At 56.5% G+C, this 20,765-nt stretch overlaps 1 protein-coding gene across 1 annotated transcript in view; it reads right to left on the bottom strand.

Annotated features, from left to right (window-relative positions):
• Positions 1–17,352: 17,352 nt before the first annotated feature.
• XXYLT1 (xyloside xylosyltransferase 1) overlaps positions 17,353–20,765 on the bottom strand; it is a 72,056-nt gene continuing 68,643 nt past the window's right edge. The window contains exon 4 of the mRNA XM_068955186.1: positions 17,353–18,835. Coding sequence (XP_068811287.1) covers positions 18,439–18,835 — 397 coding nt within the window. The 3' untranslated portion in view covers positions 17,353–18,438. The remainder of the gene's footprint in view (positions 18,836–20,765) is intronic.

Here is a 20,765-nt window from a genome sequence, read left to right as displayed (position 1 = left end):
TGAAGGCGTCCAACCCCGTAACCCGGCTTGAAAGAGCAGCGTGAGTCCTTCAGCCCAGTGTACTGGGCAGCAGAGATAACGTACAGAAATTAGGCACCAGCAGTCATTTAAGTCATACTCTTCCTTACCCCTTCCATCCTCCACATCAGCGCCGCTTGGCAGGCTGGGCTGGGCGTAATCCATGCTCGGTATTCACAGCCATATCTAATCCCCTAAACCAGGCAGCTGCACTTAGTGGTTGTTTCTTTGCGTTTGATCTTCATTACATCCATCCCTCGTAAAGAGACATCTGTAACCAGCTGCCTCTTTCCTTCGGCTCGTAGATGCACCAGAGGCGCCCACAGCCTGTCAGCGGCAAAGGGAATGCCAGCAGTTTGCTGATGCCCTCCTGTTTTAATGAAGAAACAATGAGCTATCACGGGCTTTCACAAGCGTACAGTGCTGTCCGAGCCCGCGGCAAGGGCAGGGAGAGAAGTGCCGCGCCGCACACGTGGACATGGGCACGCTCACGCCGCAGTAAGCTTATGGGGGCAGAGCCGCGCAGCAGGCCGCGGCCGCTTCCCCGGAGAGCCGGGGCTGAACGGCCCCTCCAGAGGACGGGTTTCCAAGCGGTGGCGAGCTTCCAGCTAAAAGCAGCAGAGCCGCGACGTCCCGGCCGGCGGAAGGACAGGACGCCGCTGCCGTAACCCAGCCCCAGGGGCACTCCAGCCTCCCGCCAGGGCTGCGCAGCTCGGCCCCTTCTGGGCCACCTCGCTGAAAAGGCAGGGCGTCCAAAACGCGTTTGCGTAACCTGGTCCCCGCCGGGAGCCGGGAGCGCAGCGAGGCCCGGGGAAACATCTGCGTGGCCGCCGCGGGGCTCCGCTTCCAACAATATTTATCCTCTGCCGTGTGACCGCCAGCTCTCCGCAAGCCGGCTGGCGCTGGGGAGCAGCGTGAGCTGGCCCGAGCACAAACCCAGGCCCCCGGCGTCGAGCCTGGTGGCGCCCACGGGGCCGGGCACGGCCACCAGCCCGGACGGAGCGCGGGAACCGGGCCGGCTCCCGCGCGCGGGGACAACGGGAACCAGCCTTGCACGGCTGCTGGGAGCCGGGGGCCAGGCAGAGGCCGTTCGGAGAGCTAAATGCAACTGGCTTAGATTGAAATACAGCTCTAGCCGTTTGCTGATCCCAATAAAAGACAGTAGCAAGCACAGAATTAAGTATGCACCTGTGCTAAGATTGCTACAACCTGCAATTCAAAGGCTCCTGAAAAAAAATTACATATATGTGTTTATATGTAACATATACATTTTATATACACATATATATGGTTTTTGCCTCCTGCAAGCGAGGAAGCCGGATGTGCTGGAGGCGAGCTGCAGGGAGCTCGGCCTCGGTTCCCGTGCGGCACGGCCCACGGCGCCCGGAGCCAGCCAAGGGAGCACCAGAGCGCTTATTCACCATCGGGGGAGCATTCGCAGGGACCGTGTTTCGCAGAGGCCGCTGTGCAGCTCGAGGCTTCGGCCACCGGAGCCAGCCCGCTGCGATAACCCTGCGAAACTGGCCCGCCGCCCCGGCGGGGAGCACGGCTGAGGCCTTCGGTGAGCCCCAGGCTCCCGCCCCACCGGGCGCCAGCCTCCAACCTCTCCTCGGCTCCGGGAGTGCGTTTTCAACAGCGGCTTTGGCGGGTGCAGGCGTCACCCCGCACCAGCGGCGGGAGGCACGCTGGCCCGGCCCAGTCCCAGCGGCTCTTCTTCCCAAGGAAGGGGCTCGGCCGCTCTGGAAATCAGGCCACGGTATTATGCAAGAGCCCGAACGTGGCTGTTTATCGCTTCTCTGAAGCTGTGTAGCAACAGCGCTCGCCAGACAGCGACCTGCTGGAAAGGTGCTGCACGCTAGCGAGGGCTTTTCTTCTCCGCGAGCGCCGCTGGCGGGGGAACGGGAAGATGCCTCCTACCAGGCTGGAGCCAGGGCGGGCTGCACCGAGCTGTGCTCTGCCCTCGGTCCAAAGCACAAGCCGCCAGCAAGAGCTGTTTGGGAGAAAGCTACAGGCAGAAAACCATGAGGTTTCCTTTCAGGGATATCTGGAAGTGGGATAATGACCCTGTGCACAGTGCTGGGGACGGCTGAAGTCCGCAGGGGAGGACTCGCCCTCGCTGCCCTGCTCCCAGCCGGGCGGCTGCTCCCGGCGCAGGGGACGCTCCAGGCGGTGACAGCCGGGGCGGTGCAGAGCAGCTCACCCGAAACACGAGGCAGAGAGGGGCCTTCAGCTTGTTTTTGGTTTGGGTTTTTTTTTTTTTACTGTTGTTTTTAAGCTCTGTAAATGCCAAGTTGGCGAGAGCTGGCGGTGCTTCCCAGCACCAGATCAATCGCAGGGTCCGTTTTCCCGGCCGCGGTGGTGCTCTGCTGGGAGGTGTTGATTAGCTCCGCTGGTTGCTAATTGCCAGGAAACACCCGGAGTCAAGGTCGGAGCGGCTGTTCTCGGCGAAGAACAGCAGGTCGGGGTGGCCGCGGCCTGGGACGAGCCAATTCAAGCGGGAGGGTGTCCTGAGCCAGGCTCGGCCACGCTGGGGGACGGGGGCCACCTTTTCGGGACCGCGGCACCCGATTCAGATGGAGGGCGAGTTTCCAGCCCGGCGAAGGCAAGGGCGGGAGGCAGCCAACGCCACGTGCCCGCAGGAATCAAGTTCACCCCTGGTCGCAGAGCTGCTCTTGGGAGCCGAAGGAGCCAGCGCTTGAGGACATCAGGGAGGGGGCAAGGCTCTGCGGAGGCCTCCCCGGGCTGCCGCCGCACAGGGCGTCCTGGCGCGGTGCCCGGCAGCAGTCGCTGCACAGAGCCGGGCAAAGAAGCATTCAGGAGAAAGGCTGGTTTTTACCATGCACTGCATTGAGATAGCTTTTGAGGAGAGCCGGCCAACCCACTCAAGGTTTCCGTCTGCATCTCACGCACGGGAGGAAACCAAAGAGAAGACAGTAATATTAAAAACAATCCTTCAAGATGCATGGAGACGGGAAGGCCATAACTCCGCGCAGTAAGCTGCCATCCGCCCTTGTGTTTAACGGCAGCTGGCACCTTCCACCTCAGTTTTAAATTGCCTTTTTAAATTAAAAGGCATAAAAATCCTTTCCCAAGTCACCTGCAGCATTGCCCTGAAACTCCTGTCTCAGCTTAATGCTAAAAAACGCATGTGTGCGCTTGCAAAGATACTGTCCTATTCTGTATTACAGCTACGTGTGCTTATGCTACAGGAAACCCAGCTTCCCATCCGGCAGCGGGTCACTCACAGTTTAAAGACAGAAGAGCAATGACATGAGGAATCTCACATACCCGCACGCACAAATGCACATGCAAACACACTCACGCTCCCTCCTTCCCTTGTTCCTCTTAGGTCAAATGGGCAATAGACCAAAAGGAAAACTCACTGTTTCAGGCCATGCGTGGAACAAAGCCAGTCTGTAAGAAGCAGTGAGACTGTTTAAAGGCTTTTGTTTATGATGCCTAATAACTATAAGCCTCTTAAAAAGATGAAAGATGCCCCTTGGTGCACTTAGGGAGCAAGAACAAGGCAAGAACAAATGCCAGCCTTAAATTACTGTGAAAGCTGACGCTGCCTTTTAACATTTAACGTGCAAAAAGCCCATGTCCTACCACCTCTTGAAAGAAGCCGCTGCATTATAAACATGACCAATAACTACTGCAAATAATTCATGCCTCCTTCTGGCTGGTGCAAAAGCTGCCAGCAGGCATTATCTTTCACATTATCATTTTTCCCTTCAGAGTCACAGGCTCATAAGGTATGAACATAAATCTATGCAGAAAGCACAGCTTATGTTCTCCTAACAGAGAATATACCGCACAAAACAGGACTCCTGGCCGTAGCATGACCTGGAAACAAGTAACAGCAAATGTCTGAGACTTTCACCTGAATGAGTAGAATAAAGCAGCAAAACCACACTCATCTGCTGCATTTCAGAGCTGCATGGATCCCAAAGCATGGGTGAGCTGCTCAGTGAGTGCAGCTAGGGTTATGCCCTTTTTATAGCCTGGTGCCCCCCTGAAATAAGGCGGGGAATTGATTTTCCTCAGCTGGTCAGAGGCAGGGTGGTGTGCGGTGCCCAGGTGCAAGGCTTTCCCTGCACGGAGCGTAAGGGTGCTCGATCTAACGGGCTTGGCAGCAGGCTAACGAGCGAGGGGTCTGCGCCCAGCAGGGCTGCCAGAGGTCTACGCAAGACCCCAGGGCTGTTGTAGAGGGGGATGTCCAGACCAGGCAATACCCAATGGTATGTCTGTGGGATGGAAAGCTTTCATAGTCATGCACCAGCCAGATGGTGCGGCTGCGTATCGCAGGCTGAGAGCGTCCTCTGCCTATGGCCGAAGCGGTCAGGCCCAGGAAGGCGTTCGGCGACTCCTGGCAGAGGATAACTCGTCACTGAAGTGCCGGAGCCCTCCCAGTCCCCTGTCCCTCAGTATGAGAAGTCGTGTGAAACACGTTTGGGGTTAACAGAGAGCAGAGGCGGGCAGTCGTGACCCTGTCCTGTCCCCCGGGGAGGGCAGCGGCTGGAGCAGGGGAGCTGCCAGCCGCCCTCCCAGTCCCGACCTCTAGTATTTGCACGAGTAACTTCACAGCTCCGGGTGGGCGTTCAGCCTCCACCACCCTTCGGGCACAGCGCTGGGGCGTCTTCAGGGAGGGGTGCGCGAGTGCCCGGCATGTGAACGATCGTACCGTGAAGCGCTTTTAAATTCAGGAAAGGCCGGATGGCAGAATCGCAGGCCAGAGCTAGCACTCGGGAAAACAGCCCCAGCAGCCCAAACACAGGCTGTCTCCCTGCCACCCCGTCTGCAGCTCTGCAAGATAAGTCAAAGACGCCTTTTCAGGAACGGCCATCTGCGATAGCTCCCTTGTTGGGCTTTTGAAGAGGCTTTGTTGGGCTCCCTTTATCTTTAGGCAAGCCTCTGCCATTAAAAGCTACGAGATACCTGGCCCCAACCATCCTGACCCCTGAAAATACCCCAGAAGGGACTGGGACCCCTAGGGATCCCAGCAGCATCTTCCCACAGCGGATGCAATGCTGAGGCCACCTGCACAGCAGCAGTGGTCGCCGGTCACAGAGCCTGTGTCAGGACTTGGGCAGATCTTAAAAGTGGCGGCTTCATCCTGCAAGCAGCTCAGATGGGCTGCTGCTCCTCCATCCTTGCTCTCCTCTCGCTCTGGCTGCTGGGTGGCAGCACCCGTCGGGGCCTCCCTGTGTGGCAACTGCCCTTGCCAGGGCGCAGCCGGACCCTTGGACGTGCCTGCCTCGCTCCCTAGCCTCCGCACACCACGTGGGCTGCCACCCCATCATGTGCTTGGCCAACTTGACTTGCTTTTTGATTTAGAGCCAAAACAACTTGATGCAAAAAGCATGTGCATATGGGAAGTGTCTCCATGGGGCTTGAATTGTCTATTGGAATTAATATGACCAGAACCAGGCTTTTAGCCCGCTCTCAAGCTCTCCGGCTTTGAAGACGAAACCGTTGGCAGGTATTTTCCCCTCGTAGTGTTCTGAAAGAGCAAAAATATTCGAGGCCTCTAGGATTAACTGACCTTTCTGTGCAAAACTTTTAATCATTGTTCATACAGCTCTCTGCAATCTCTGTCTCGCATGTGTGAACCAAGATCTTTGGCCCGTCTGAGTGCATTTCTTCCCCATCACGCGCGGATCGTGCCACGTTCCCCCGGGCATACAAATTTCACATTTGCTAGAAAAATCACTGTTTCCAGATCAGTTGCCTGAGGGAGTTGTGCTGTTTTAACCCACGTTCTGGGACAGAACGCGCTCTTCCCGACGGCGAGGCCGACTCGCCGGGCAGCCGGCGGCAGGGCGCCGAGCCGTGCAGCCTCCTCCCTCCGGGGCCGGCCCCGCGCGGGGCTGCGCCTGCCTCCGCCGCCGGCTGCCTGAGGATGGCAGGGGGCAGCGCCGAGCCCCCCGCTTAGGAGACCCCCCTGGCCGGTTGGATGTGCTGGCTTTGGTATTAGTCTCGCCTCTGACTCCTGTTCCCGGCGAGAGGCCTGTTTATTGGAAGGGGAGCGGTAATTCGTTCAAATTGCTGGTGACATTTGGAAGAACGTCATAGCAATCAGAAAAGCCATTTCGCAAAGCTTTGGGCTCGGTCATGTTGCGCCTTCCCTCTGCCATAGTCCCAGTTCCCCGTCTGTTCATTAAGGCTTTTCTAAAGAAGTTAAAAGGAGCTGGAGGAGGCCATTAAGGCCAGTATCTATTACTGGGGAGCTCTCTGCCCCAGCACAGGAGCAAGCCGGCCGGCAGAAGAGACCCCCATTCCCCTCCTCGCTGCCCTGCTGCGGGAGGGAAGGGCCTGAGACCCCCGGGCTGCACGGGGCCCATTGGCAGCATGAGGCTGCCAGGAAAATTGTCATTACCTGTGTAATTAATTACCAGCGTTTTCTGTACTTCACAGCCTGGCCCCTAAATCCCGCGTGGAAATAAAGGGCACGACTTTTCCTGCAGCGCTTCCTGCAGCACCTCCGGCGCTGGAGGAGCGCGGCCCCGGCGGCCGCCTCCGGCCCCGCTGCCCGGCGGGATCACGTGCGCCTTCGTCTCCTCCGCGCCACCGGCCCTCCGTTTGCCTCCAAGCAGCCCTGGCTCACTGCAGCAAGTGAGGTCTCTCGTGGATCCCGCCAAGCCAGAGAAACGGGCTCCCGCCCCGGCGCCAGGCGAGCCGGCGCGGTCCTGCCTCCCTCCCGCCTCCCCGCGGCGCCATGAATTGCCCCGACCTGAGCGGGCCAGGGTGCACAGACCGAGGCCAGCCCCTTACCCCCTGAGGCCAAAAATGGTTTCTTGGCCAGGAGGCACCTGGGACATCCCCACGTGGTGCTCTCCGGCACCGGGGACGGGGCGCTGCCTTTCGCCGCCGCGGCGCTCAGAGCAGCTCCCGCAGCCTACGCCTGCTGGTAGGCACCAGGGGAGGGAGGGCTGGACACGAGCTCGGAGGGCTCACATCTAAAGCCATTTTCTCATGAAACACTAAAACGGAGAAAGCAGGGCTGGTCACTGGTGACAGGCTGCAAAGCCGGCGGGCAGCTTCCTTATGCTACGCCGCTGGCTTAATTTGCTTTGCTGGAGCAAGAGAAAGCTAAAGCGATCCATCAGACCACCGGAGAGCGATGCCGAAGTATCTTCTTCTCAGCGTAGATTGAGGCTGAAAAAAACGAAGCCTTTTTGCAACAGCAAATCACAAGCCGTTACACACATTTTCCTTCTGTGTCGTCCTAAACCTGCACTGAGCTGTGCTCTGCAGGAGGCGTCGAAGCTGCAACATCATGTTTGGGATTTTGCTTTTAATAAAGGAGATTACCGCCGGTGTCCATGCCTCACACTTGCAATCTAGGCGAGGAAACGGCACATAGAAAGAAATTTATATTCATTAATAGCTGTGGAAAGAGCAAAACAACCTTTTATTACAAAGGTTTATCAAAGGGCCGAAAGGCGATAGGAAGCCCCTGTTTGTTGTAGGGCAGACCCTCAGTGGAGGCCTGACGGCATCCCTGGCAACCTGCGCCCAGGCCGAGCAAGCTCGGGGGGTGTAAGCAGAGGAGAGCCCCTGCAGGGCTGTGCTGCACACGGCTGCTGGGTGCACTGAGCTGCTGTGAGAGTTGTAGAAGGAGATGTACGAGATAATTTTTTGTATTGGACACGGTAGATTTGCTCATCTGTCAGTGGAAAAAGAACGATAAAGATTTGCTTAAAAGGGGCGTTTTCTCTCTAATTGCCATCGATACTTCAAGCTGTAGAAATATCAGAACATGTCCACCAGTTGCTCATTGCGGCAGTTTGAAAGGAGAAGAAGCCATCATCTAATTCTTTCCAAGGCATCAGTGAAACTCAGTTAGGAATACTTGAAAATAGGGAAAGTATACTACAAGCAAATGGCTTGAATGTCAACAAGGCTTGCAGCTGATAATGATAATATTGAACTTGTGAAACACTACATGCTCACGGAAAATGAAAAGGAATATTTGCTTCCAGCTAATTGCTCAGCCTGTATGCTGCATAATACAACAAAGTGCATTCTAAATAAGTTATCCTTTGATCTGGAAGGCTGTGCAACAAAACTTTTCAATTGCCTTTTCTCATCATCAAGAGAATTTCAGAATTACAGGGATTTCATTTTTTCAGCTCTGACTGCATGGGAATGCAGAGGTGCACCCTGACAAGCCCGTTACCTTCACACTTTGCTGTCTGAAGCGATTCTTAGACATTTCCCAGCTCGTGTGTTCAGCGAAGGCTGCTCCGATGCAGCTGTCAGGATGGGGAACAGAGGCAACAGGGGAGAGATTTGCTGTCGGCCAGATGCTCGGCACCGCTGGTGCCAGGAGACCCGCTGGCTCCCACCACGGCGCCCTACCATTAGCACGCTGCGGATGTGCGCGGGGCGCGAATTAAAGCGCCCTTTGGTGACACTCAGCCAAGGGACTCCATGCACCAACTGACAGAGTGGGAGGGGATGCTAGTGACTGTGCCAAAATCAGCCGGTCATATTATTGCTTAAGCATTAGGTATGCCACCTTGGTAATTAATTACTCCTAGCGCTACCCACCCCCGAATTCACTAGTTTATCATTTTCAGCCTCTTCTGTCATTTCAGCATAATTGCTATCTTATCTGCCTTTCGGCTCTGCCCGCGCCGACGTCCCATGCCGGGTACGGCGTTCCTGAGCCAAAGCCTCCTGCTCTCCCGGGGCAAGTGTGCCTCCCCTCCACCCTCGCGCCCACCACCTGCGCTCCTTAACCCTTCGCTGACTTTGTGACGTGACTCGTAACTTCTTTCACGACGTGCCATGTGAGTTTTATGAGGCACGGTTAAAAATAACACAGTTTGATCCTCTGTAGGAGAAAGACTGCGACATCTGCTCTCCAAAAGGGAAATTAGGAAAAAGCAAATGAACTTGTCTCTTAACTAAAAGCACACTGCAGTGGAGCAGAGCGCTCTGGATTTAGATCTCTTTTAATAATACGTTGGAGTTCGCAAACATCTGGCTTCAGCAGGGGATCGTGAGCACCATCATGTCCGTGCACTCGCACCCCTGCTCTCCACCACGCTGGCCCTGGGACGTTGCTCACTGCCCAGTGTCCCCACGTAGTTTGCAGCTACTGAGTGCATTTGCAAAGCAGGCACCGCTCAGCAAATCCTCCCCTGGGCTGGTGGAGGGCAGCCAAAAATGCCCTCTCATTCAGCCTGCTCCATGCTGCTGGTCTCAGCACTGATTTACCTTTGGTTTGGCTCATGCACGCTCTTGCATCTCCAGAAGGTCATATTTCACTAGCAACTATACAGGGCTCAGAGAGTATCAATTATGGTTTTCAAACAACTGATCCACAAAGAGCAAAGTTATTCTGAGAGGGATAAATGTAGCTGAGACCATCATATATAATGCCCGTCCACCCACAGCATTCCTGCTCTGCAGACTTGGGAGCCCAATGGCAGTTCAGAATCCTCACGTGCTTCCCCCTCTCCTGAAGTGACTTTGGGGGCCAGGGGGACCTGGCTCTCAAGGGCCACTCGGCCCTCAGAAGGACCTCGGATGAAGGGTGTCCCCCAGAGCTCCATGCGGCCACCCTCTAGTGCCGCCCAGGGTGCCCGCGCACCCCCTGCATCAGCTTTTACCCTTTGGCAAATCACTCCCCACCAGCCCACATCTGAGGACCATCTCTTTCTCCTGGTCACACGTTCTCCAGAGCCAGCCAGCTACTTTAGCGTCTCCAGAAGTGCTGGGAAATGGTCTTTGTGGGGAGCTGGTTTTCTGCTTTCCGCATAATTAAATGAAGGGCTGTTAGGCCAGGCAGGCCGGGGAAAAGCAGCTCCCAAAGGCCTTATTTGTGCTGCGTTAGGGTGGACGGCTGGCTGCTCTGCCCTGCTTGCATCCCACGAGCGGTGACAAGCGCCCGGATGCCCAGGGGCTCAGCCACCGCACTCAGCCACAGCGCCAGGGCAGGGCATCAGGAAGGTACTCCATGGTGGCACCCGGATGGGGAGCTGCTGCGAGGACCAGGCACCAGGGCCACCTTGGCCAGGCAGTGGCAAAACTGCCCGGAAATGGCTGCTAATGAAAACTGTGTGCAGCAAAGCCTGTGACAGACAAACGCAGGTTGATCTGCTTTCTGCGAATTCTCAAGGGCCACAGAGTCGCAGCAAGGGCAATGTCTCTCCCAGCATGCGTGTGATGCTCTGGTCCCCTGCTGAAACAGCCCGTCCCTCCAGGAGGAGTTGGCATCACTCATGCAGCGATAGACGTGAAAACCAAGAGAGAGGCGACACCAGCGGCCGCACCAGTAACTTCTTACCTGGGACCCGAGTAATTTTCAGGTCTGTACGTGGCAGGACGGCGTGCTGCAGGCATGCACTCAGCCGCGCTGAGTCTCCTGTCCTAACGCGGCTGACACGTGTACTCGTTAGCAATGTGGTGCTCAGTTTTTATGACAAGTGCATGACTGCCTTGGCCCTCCCTACCCCGCCCAACATTATTGAAATGTTTCCCTTATTATTATTTGATAATACATCCTATTACATATAGCTCTGGAGGGAAGAAGGAGATTAAACACTCTGTGCGTTTTAAATTTTCCTTGTTCCTTACTGGAAAAACTTCACCGGAGCAATGACTGGCAAAGGAAATTTAGTGGCATCTGCTGGAAGATTTTTGAGGTTTAGAAGTAAATGACTCATGAGAGCGTATTTCATGATGTTTGGTGCTACAGTGCTGACTTCTTTTATTTCCTATTTTTGCAAAGTCCTCTGCTTTGAAAATGTGAACCGCTTCTGTGTCAGCACGGGCGCAGCGGTGCTGGCCTCAGGTTTCTGTTTCACCATATGGTATTTTCTTCTCGATCAGTTACTTCTCTCACGGAGAGTTTACTGTGCAGTCCTGCAGCTCTGATTCTCTGCAGAGCGGCAGCGCGCTTCAGGTCATCTTCTCGCTCTGCTTTTTGCCTCCCTCCAAACGTCCCCCCTACAAGCAGCAGTGGTCGTCCGTTCCCCTCCTGTGCAGGGCCCTGTTTTAGGGCCGGCCTCACCACTGGCGACGCCGAACACCAAAACCCACCGTAACTTGCAAGCCGGCGGTGGCCCCGAGGGCTGGACGCTGTCGCCGGGCAGGGCGGAGGGGCGGCACGTTCCCAGCCCCGCCGCAGGGCAGCCCCGCGCGCGCCCTCCGCTCCCCGCCTGCTCCCTCTCGCCGCCCGCGATTGCCGGGGCTCTGCGCCGCCGCCGCCCCGACCGCGGCGGGTGACCCCGCGGGGAGCTTTCCCCCGGAGTTTCGGCCGTTTTCTCCCCGGCTGGGTCAGTCGCTCAGCGGTGCCACGCGGAGCGGCCGCCAGGGCGACCCCAGATGCGCACGCGGCTCGGGGCAGGGACGGCTTCGCCCCCGGCGGCGGCGGCGCCCGCGGCGCCCCCTCGGTCACCGCGCTGACCAGGAGCCTCCCGTCTTGTTCCTGTAAGCCCCGACCGAGCCGTCTGCTCAGCGACCAGGCTTTCACCTCCTGCTTTTCCAGCTCGTTTTCCCTTTCCTAAGCGCTCCTGACGTTTTAGCGGTGCCCCCGGCCGTCCCCCGCCTGCACGGCCCTGCAGCACGGCCATTTTGCTCCCGTGTCGCTACCTAACCGCTCCGTGCCGTCGACGTCTCCTGCGGTTCCCCGCGTCGGCTCTAGATTTCACTCTCCTAAAGAGTTGAGTATCAGCAGCAAATTCTGCCCTTCTGCCCCGTTTCCCAGATCGTGGGTTTTGCCGGCTTTTGCCCCAGGACCGTAGGGACCGTCCGCTCGGCTGGGTTTCCTTCACCCGGACAGCTCGCTGCGCCCCCCTGCCCCGCAGGCAACGGGCTCACTCTTGTACCCCGGTGTATTTTTCTGCCGTGTCTCTGGTGTTTTTAAGCACTCTGAATAAAACTTCCTTCTCTTTTAAGCCTGGCAGATCTTCCTTGAAGGATATGTCTTTGCTGTGTTCCCCAGGTAGCCATAAAAGCTCTCCGGCATAGAAAAGAGATGAGATGTAACGTTAAAAGCGTGCGGAAAAGGAGGCTCTTCTTTCTGAGACGCTGCCTAGAGCCCCACGTGCCTCCGGCCACCTGCAGGTGTCTTGTTCCCTAGCTTGAGACGTCCTTCACGCTCAGCAGGCCCTGTTTATCCTGGCCAGCCCCAACCATACTGCACAAAGGCCCGACCTGCCGGTACCTGCCAAACGCACTGACAGCGGCCTGGAGGAGACAAACGCCGTGTCCCCGGGGCGGCGGGTGCCCCGGGGCCCGATTTTCCCCTCCTCAGCTGCCGCCGTCCCCGGGTGGCGCCAGGCTGAGGGAGATGCGCCGCCTCCCGTGGGACTTGGGCCTTTCCTCGTACCTCCAAACTCGGCTTCGTTGCAGTTTCTTTCTGACCGGCGCTTTGCCTAAAGTGACTTTGAAATTTTAGGTACAGTATAGCTAATTCCTGTGAAACATCTCAGCAGTGGCATTTGCTCAGACTGCTCCCCCCTTCCCCAGCTGGTTAGCTGAATAGTTAAGTTTCAGAGGAAGCGAATGTCACAAACTTAACCCTGACATCGCTGAAAAGAGTAACAACGGGCTCAGGCAGCCATTTCTTAGGAGTCAGTGCTTAGGCCCTGTAGGCTCATGAAGGCCCGTAAGAGATGCGGCTGCTGAACTCCTAGCTGAAATATTTCCGGATCAGACGCTGGGGAACGTGCCCCCCGGGGGCTCTGCAACGCGCTGGAGGAAAAGCTCACAAAGCAACGCAGAAACCTAACCACAAGGTCTATTCTAAAAGGGAAAAGCGAGCCGTCTCCAGCCTGTATCCCAGTCTTACTGCACCACGCAGGCTCTTTTCCCCTCTTTCTGCTTTCCCTCGGGGCAGATTTAACGCTACCCGCTGCTTTCCCGAAGGCAGAGAGGTGGCCAGGGAACCCCCTCGCTCCACTGCGACGTGGTATTTCTTCCTAGGAGAAGAAAATAATAGGTTGGCTTTTTTTTTTTTTTTTCTGTTTGTCGAAGTCAGGAACTACATCTCGAAGCTTAAGCCTGTTGTTATGTTTCGTGTTATTCTTGGCACGCTGACCGAAGCGCGCTCAGTGTGAATCGCAAAGAGCTGAAAAGTAAATGTTGTGTCCTCTGGGGGCAGCACGGCGGGGAGGGTTGTTATATTGCTTAATGGATCACCCCCAGCGCCTGTTTGGGTTCGGCTTACGGTAATTGCTCCCTAGGTGAGGTTATACCAACAACTGATCATTCCGAAGGGGAAAGAAGTACGAATGAGTAAGAGAACAAACACTGACGGCGTTACGAAACGCACAGGAGGAAAGCAAAAATCCCATGCAGCTTGAGCGCGGACTTGGAAGCAAAGCTGCCCAGAAAATCAGGGATACTGTTTGTTTGCCCTGCGATTGCTGAGGAACGCTGAACAATACCAAAGCACAGCGAGAAAAGAAACTGAATTTTCTCATTAGGTTCAAGCTACGAAACTCTTTTTCGCAGTCTCCTCCTCGACGTCGGCTCCGACTGTCAGGCCCGAACTTCCACCCCAGCAGGAACCAGCCCCCCGTGGTTTTTTCCCCCCTTAGATGACGTGCGTGGGCCCCGGCGGTTCGCGCGGAGAGACGTTTTCAGCGCTCCGGAAAGGTGAGCCAGCTGGCACCGCGCCTGGCTCGCGGCGGCCCTCCCCGCCAATGCGGCGTCACGAGAGCGCCGGGTCTCGTCTTCACCCCAGCCGCGGGACCTAGAGAAAAATCCCAGCTGAAATAATCTCGCTGCCGCCAGGGAAGACGGGCTGTGCCCACCGCCGGCAGGGGAGGAGCAGCCCCCTCGGCTCCCTGCCTGGCGCATCTGCCGCGTCCCCGGCTGCGCGCCCAGCCCGGGGCTGGGGCTCGTGACGTCGCGCTGGCAGCGGTGCTGCCTCCGAGGCTCGGCTCCAAGAGCTCAGGATGTTGCAGCGTTAGGCGCAGTGAAATCCAGCCCCTGCTGCAGATCCGGGCTGGCTCAGCCCCTGCCCGTCCAGGACGGCCGGCTCCTTCTCCGTCCTGCAAACCCTGCGGGTCTCAGCGGGGGAAGCACTTGGCTGGGAGCCAGCGGGCGCGCTGAACAGGGAGAAAAGGAGGAGGAATCCCACAGGGACGGCGGGGGAGCTCTTGGATACGTAACCACGGCACGAAGCCTCCGCTCCCCTCGGCGGGCCTGGCCTGGCCGGCCCCCGCGCCCGCGGCGGCCCCCTGCCCAGGGCAGCGCCAGCGGCGGTGCGCGGCGGCTGCCGAGCTGCTCCTCTCCTCCCTTCCCTCTCCCCGAGCCGAAGGGACAGCGATGCCCCAAACACGCCCCTTGCGAGCCCGCTCCCCTTGCGTCTGCCCAGCCCGGCACCCCGAGGAGCCGCGCCACCCTCGGCCCGTCCAGCAGCCCGCACGCCGCGGCCGGCCGCGGGTTTCCCGCTCCCGCTGGGGAGCGCTGCAGCGCCCGCGGGGGCATCGCCCACGGCCCCTCCTTGGATGGAGGAGTTATTTTAAAAGAAAAGAGATGTTTTTCAGAAAATCGTGAACCCCAGCCGGTCCGTCTGGCAGCAGCTTGTCGAGGGTGGAGGAAGCCGGGCGCCTGCACAAGGGCCAAGGGAAACAGCGGACGGACGCTCAGTCCTCGCCGGGGTCAGGCAGCCGGGGCTGGATCCGGGCAGGGGCTGGATGTGCCCCGTCCTGACCCCCAGCGCGGAGGCTCATGCCCGGCTCCGTCAGGGCCCTGCTTCGTTAGCAAAAAGCCCAGGGCGACATCCCCAGGCGTGCGGCAGGGCCGGCGCTGAGCCAGGAGCCCCACGCTGCCCGGCTCCAGGCAGCCGCTCCGTTTGCTCGGATGAGCTCGTTAGTGCCTGTAATCAGCAGGGCACGAAGGGGAGATCATTACAGATGCGGCACGTCCCCGGCTGAGCACAGGCCGGCTATATATAGCGCCGTGCGGGCCCCGCGGTGCTTAGTCAGGGCCGCAGGGACGGCCCGGCGAGGACGAGGGAGCGGGCGGCCGCGGGAGCCCAGCTCGCCCGGCTCGTGCGGCGTGGCCGACCCCCCGGGACCCGCCGCGCGCCGCCGCTCGCTGGATACTCGCTTCGGCTGCCGGCTCTGAACGCTTGGGCGTCTGCAGCGCGCCTTGCTCAGCCCCAGGCTGCAAACACCTCCGGCGAGCGGGAGCAGCGGGCGGACGGGGGACGGCGGCTCCGCAGGACGCTCAGCGCCGGCTTTGCCACGCTCGGGGGAAAAGCGTTTCCCTTACTCGGGCAGCAGCTCGGCTCCCGCCAGCCCGCAGCATCGCCCAGCCGGGGTCCGGCGTGGCGGCAAGCCAGCTCCAGCCCAGAGCACAGGAGCTCGTGCAGGGAGACGCCGGACCCGGCCTAGCAGCGTGGCGGGGATGCACCGTCTGCAGGGAAGCTGCTCCGATTAATCACCCCAGCTCTAAAATCCACATCTCGTTCTAGTCCGAACCTGCCTGGCGTCAGACGCTGGGCAGGCTCATCACGCCCGCCCGCTCTGCAGCGGCGCTTTAGCGCAGCCTCCTTGCCGTGCAGACAAGCGCCACGGCTCCAAGGGTCCCGTTGCCGCTGCGAGATGGAAATGGCAGCGTGGCGGGGAACGTCACCTCTCGCCCCGGCCAGGGCAGCGGTTCGGGCCCCAGGGCTTGGGCAGAGCCCGAGAGGAGGGTTTGCAAGGGGGCAAACGGGGGGAGCTGGCAACGTGAGACGAGCTGGTGGCTGAGCAGTGGGAGCAGGAGGGGGCGCGAGAAGAGGGTCTGGTGCCTTCAGCTCTGCGGGCAGCGGTGGCAGCAGCTTCCCGGGACCCTGGCTCCTTGCCTGGCACTGCACACTGATGCACAATCACCTCTTTTTGCTGTTAAAATGCTGGTATTATAAAGCAGGCCATCGCTTCTTTCATTTGTCTTTAATCACTTCTTAGCAGTTCTTTCCCTGGGGACATGAAAAAACTTGAAGATGAGCTGGTGTGTCATTCGGAAATGGATCAATTCAGCAAATCAAATAAATCCAGCAAAAACAGAAGGTCAGAGCTGCGGCCTGCAACTCAGAGCCTTGTGTTCCCGTCAGACCAGTTAGAGAGCCCCTCCCTCTTTAAAAACAAGCATTTATTCATTCATGGAAACAAGCGAAGGGGCCCAGGAAACCCCTGCCACACACCGAGTATACCTTTACTCGGCTAAGTCATAATTAAGTCCTCCTCTCTCTCGCGAACACGTGCACACCAAACAGATGCACACACATATGCACATGCACACGCACACACACACACACCAGCTTGATTTAAACAAAGCAGCTCAGAAGGTGGGTTAACGCACTTCACAGCATCAGAGAGTGGCTGAGGTTGGAAGAGACCTCTGGAGATCATTTAGTCCAAGCCCCCTGCTCCAGCAGGGTCACCTGCGCCATCCCCTCTTACAGCAATGCATGCGATAGTTCGTAACCTCCTATCAAGACAGCACAGGTAGGATTTATCTAAGGAGCAGAGATGCAGACCGGACCTGAAGCCTGGTCATTCACAGCACAGATGGCTCCTTCTAAACAAGCCTCGATTATGGTGATGGATGATTTTCTTTTTAAACCCAGGTGCTACATGAAAATCTCTCACTTTGTGTTATGGGCCTGTTTAGACTTCAAGCCGCAGCAGGGAGTTCAGCTGCGCTGCTGGCAGCCGTTCTCCTGCCGAGCGCAGGGGCCGAAAGCTGCAGAAGCCAGCGATGCCAGGACGAATGTGACCTGGCCATCGATGGAAACAGTCCCACCGAGCTCCAGCGAAAGCTTTGGCAGCTTTGACCCTCATGCAGAGTATAGCGAGACAGCAAACACCTGCTTAGACACAAAACCTGCAGGTACAGTGAGAATTAGTTACTGGCTGCATGGAGGTGTAAGAGGCACGGTAAAATTGCACTCGCGTGCACACACCTGCACACTGAACATGTCTGAACTGACTTGAATTGCTTGAATAGCTCAACCAAAAAACGCCCAAACCAACCAAAACCCTTCTCAACAGAACCAGGAGGGAAGCGGGGTCCTTCCTCCTGCTCCTCATCACTGGAAACTACTCCTCTTCCTCACAGGACGCCGAGCCTCTATGAGATGGGAACGGCTTTCTCTGAGCTGGTCCCACAGAGGCCTTCCCGACACCATTCGAGCAAGAGATCACACGCAGCCCACTGTCCTGGAGATGACCATCCCTGCAACACACAGACCAGGGGATCGACACGTTTCCATCTGGACAGGCTTGGACACGCACTTGGCTACATGTGCAAAGGCACCACACAGTCACCATCATCGCTGCCAGTAACTCCCTCTCTCACACGCACACGTGGACAAGCACAATAGGTGAATTGAGTACATTTTATTGCATCCCTCACTCAGGACAGACGTGTGATTAAACACAGTGGTAAGCTACACAGGGCACCATTTTCATCTGCCCAACAGATGTTTATCAACTACTTTTAAATCATGATAAAAAGAACACAAAAACTCCTGTCACACATGATTTTAGTTATGCTGCAGAAAACCAGCAAAGTGTGTTTTACATCTGCAGCTTTATTACAGTACAAAAGGTTAAAGGCAAAGCTACAAAACTGAACCTATTTGTACATGCTCACTGAATGCTTTTAAGACAAGATACAGCAGTAAAGCTTTTATTGCTAAGAAGAACCAATGGAAGGCTTTAAAGCTCATCTAGCGTTCAATTTTTGTTCGTAGGTAACCCAGTTTGAAGGAGCTTTGTCAGTCTTTAAAACCCTTTTGCCTATCTGGAATGCTTCAAAAAGAAGATGACCTGAGGACAGTGTCTGCTCTTGAGATGAACCAGACGGATGCTCTGCATGAGGTGCAGAAATGGGCCACCAAGGAATGCTAAAATGAAACCCCAACTGCCTAGCTGTGAACTCCTGCTAACCATTAGACAATGCAGTGCTGCATAGCACCCATGGAGCCAGCACCCTCGGCAAGTGCGCAAAAGCAGCGAGCACCTGAAAGCCCCTCAGCTGTCCCTAGCGCTGCTGTGTGCAGACCCCAGGCCCCGGGAGACAGTCAGTGCTGGCAAGAGACTGTAGCAGAGATGGGCACCAGAGACTTGCCCAAAGTCACAAGGTCAGGCCAGTGTCAGAGTCAGGAATGGAGTCCAGGCGTGTTGACTGCAAGTGTCCTGCTCTAGCCACTAAACTGCACTTTCTCCTGGAGGGATAAGGCTATAGGCAGTGGGACAGTGAACACTCCTGGGGTCTCCAGGGATCAGGAATCCCTCTGGGATGCAGACCCACCAGGGATGCAAGGGATCAGGCTGGCCACCCTTCCAGAAGAACTGCTGGTGCAGCCACCATGGCTTTGTACGGCTCTTGTACGGTTTTGTGGGAATTGTTGCAGTCACCAGCCAAAGGCGGGCAGATCTGCTCCCAGAGGAGGCAGGTGCCCTAGTCTTCAGGGATCGGGGTGTTGCAGTTCCCGTGATAAATTTTGACCTGACCCTCACACTGGAAGTACTGATCGAACACATCGCTGTAGCCGTGGTCCTTCCACCATGTGCAGAGCTGCCGGTTCCACGTGCAGTCAAGGACGTGGAACAGTTCTGGGTGCTCCATCCCAATCATGGTGAAGAAATCCTGGTCCCCAAGGTGGCCCTTGAAGTGGTACTTCTCCGTGAGCTTCTGCACCATGGTGGGCTCCAACAGCTGATTGTAGAGCTTGGACTGCCTCATGGCTTCCAAGTTCAGGAGCAGGACGCCGCTGTTGAAGCCAGGCAGCCCGTCGGGAGGGGGGTCCCCCACTTTGGTTTGGGGGTTCTCGCGACGATACTGCCAGAACGTGTGCCTGGAGGAGGAAATAGAGTAACATTAGTGTCAGCGATCGCAGGGCAAAGAGCAGCCAGCTACCGTCTGAGCAGAGCTGGAAATTACTATCTAATGCACTCTGCACACAACTCGGTCTCCTGCTCATAGCATCTTTTGAGAACCCAAAAAACTAAAACCTCATGCTGGAACTCTTGTTTTTCACAACCACGTACAAAACTGATGCACAAGAACCGCTTCAACAGAGGGACTGCTGGACCTTGCGGCTGCATCATACAGCCCAGAGGCCCTAGACCACGGCCTTGTGTGTCAGCTGATCAACTTTTGGGAAGAGATGTCTTGCCTAGTCTAAAACTCTCAAGTGACAGAAAGTTCTTCATTCCCAGGGCCATTACTCCATAGCCATTACATTGCTCACTAGAGCACTGAACTTACCACCCACCCGAGGGATCTCACAGCGCTCTCTTCTGCTAGCCGGAGGTATCTCATCTGCCGCTGCAGCCTGGTGCTCCACAGGCTGCTCTTTCTCTGTCTCCTTGCACAGGATATTGCCCAGACCTCAAATCATTCTTCTTGCTCTCTTCTAGAGCCTCTTTTATCAACATCGTTCTGATGAGTAAGCGCGACACAGGACCCTGTGACTGCTCACGTGGCGGTGCAGAGAGATGAAACTGCATCCCTCATTCTTAGGTCAAAGGATGAGAAGTGCCTCTCAGCCGATAATGCCAGGTCCTTACAGTCCTTTCCTGAGCTGCTGCCTTCCAGGATACATGCTACAAATGCAGGGCAAGGGACACCTTCACTGGTCCTGGCAGTAGGAGCCAGCTTTTCGTTTTGTTGAAAAGCACATTGTTTAAGTGAGCCTTATAAAGTAGGTCAGGTCTGTCTGCGGGACAGACTCATCCATTTGTGTGCAGTCTGCAAATGCTATTGGCATTTTTAATTTCTCCCCAGATCACTAGTAAAAATATTGAGCAACAGTGGGCTGAACAGAATAAAAAGCAGTCTATCACGTCAAGAAAGCTGTTCTTAACCACTAAACCTGTGATCTAGTTACAGTCCTTAGGACTGCTAGACAAGACCTGTTCTCCTTAGAGCCCTTGCTGACGGACGTTGGCACCGCTGACCTCACGCCAGCCACGTTGTCTGCCTTGTGATGGTCAGGCTAACGGACCGTGACTCTCTTTCAGCCACGCACCCACCCAAGGATTTCCAAGTGCTTCACAAATGTCAAAGCAGACCTAGTTCCTCAGCATCTCTCTTCAGTGAAACCAGCAGATGTAAAAGATCAGGGACAGAGTTAAGTTACTCTTAAAACGAAATATAAGGCAAGAGCTTTCAGTGTCTCTTAGACATGCATACAACACACATTTTCCAAATTCTCAGGCCCCTATATAGTGAACATCAGCCTTCCAACAACAGTCTTCCTTATCTTTGTTGCCCGTTATGGACTCTTGGAAGGAGCCCACGAACAGTCTGCAACCCGGTTGGATAAGCTAAGGGAAATGAATACGGTAAAGAAGAACCAGCCACACTGTGCTCTCAGTGCCTGCTGTCTCTCCGAGTGGCTCCAGCCTAGGACACTGCCCCGAGTGAGACCCATGCTAAGGTACTGGAATCTCTCCCATTTGTTTAAGATGACAAGTCATTAAAACTGACCCTCTGCTTTCAACAGGAACTACAGCCATAGGAGCTCCCTCCAGAACAAGCTCAATCCCTTCTTGCTCCTGCCAAAAATTCTCTCCGAGGCCCCAGCTAATACTGCTCCCATAGAGACCTTCAAAGCAGCATCCCATTAACGCAGCCAGCGGCCCCGTCCGCCCCAGCAGCCTGCTTTGAAGGTGGGCAGCGGCACAGTCCTGCGATTAGCCCAGCCTGACTCCTGCGGCTTCCTGCAGGGACATTGTTTCACCCAGATACAATGCAGAGCTTTGCCGCTCGGCGATAGCACG

Source organism: Struthio camelus, chromosome 9 (genome assembly GCF_040807025.1).
Source record: "Struthio camelus isolate bStrCam1 chromosome 9, bStrCam1.hap1, whole genome shotgun sequence".
Lineage (NCBI taxonomy): Eukaryota > Metazoa > Chordata > Aves > Struthioniformes > Struthionidae > Struthio > Struthio camelus.
The sequence above is the reverse complement of the archived record's forward strand: the minus strand, read 5'-3'. Positions and strand labels throughout refer to the sequence as shown.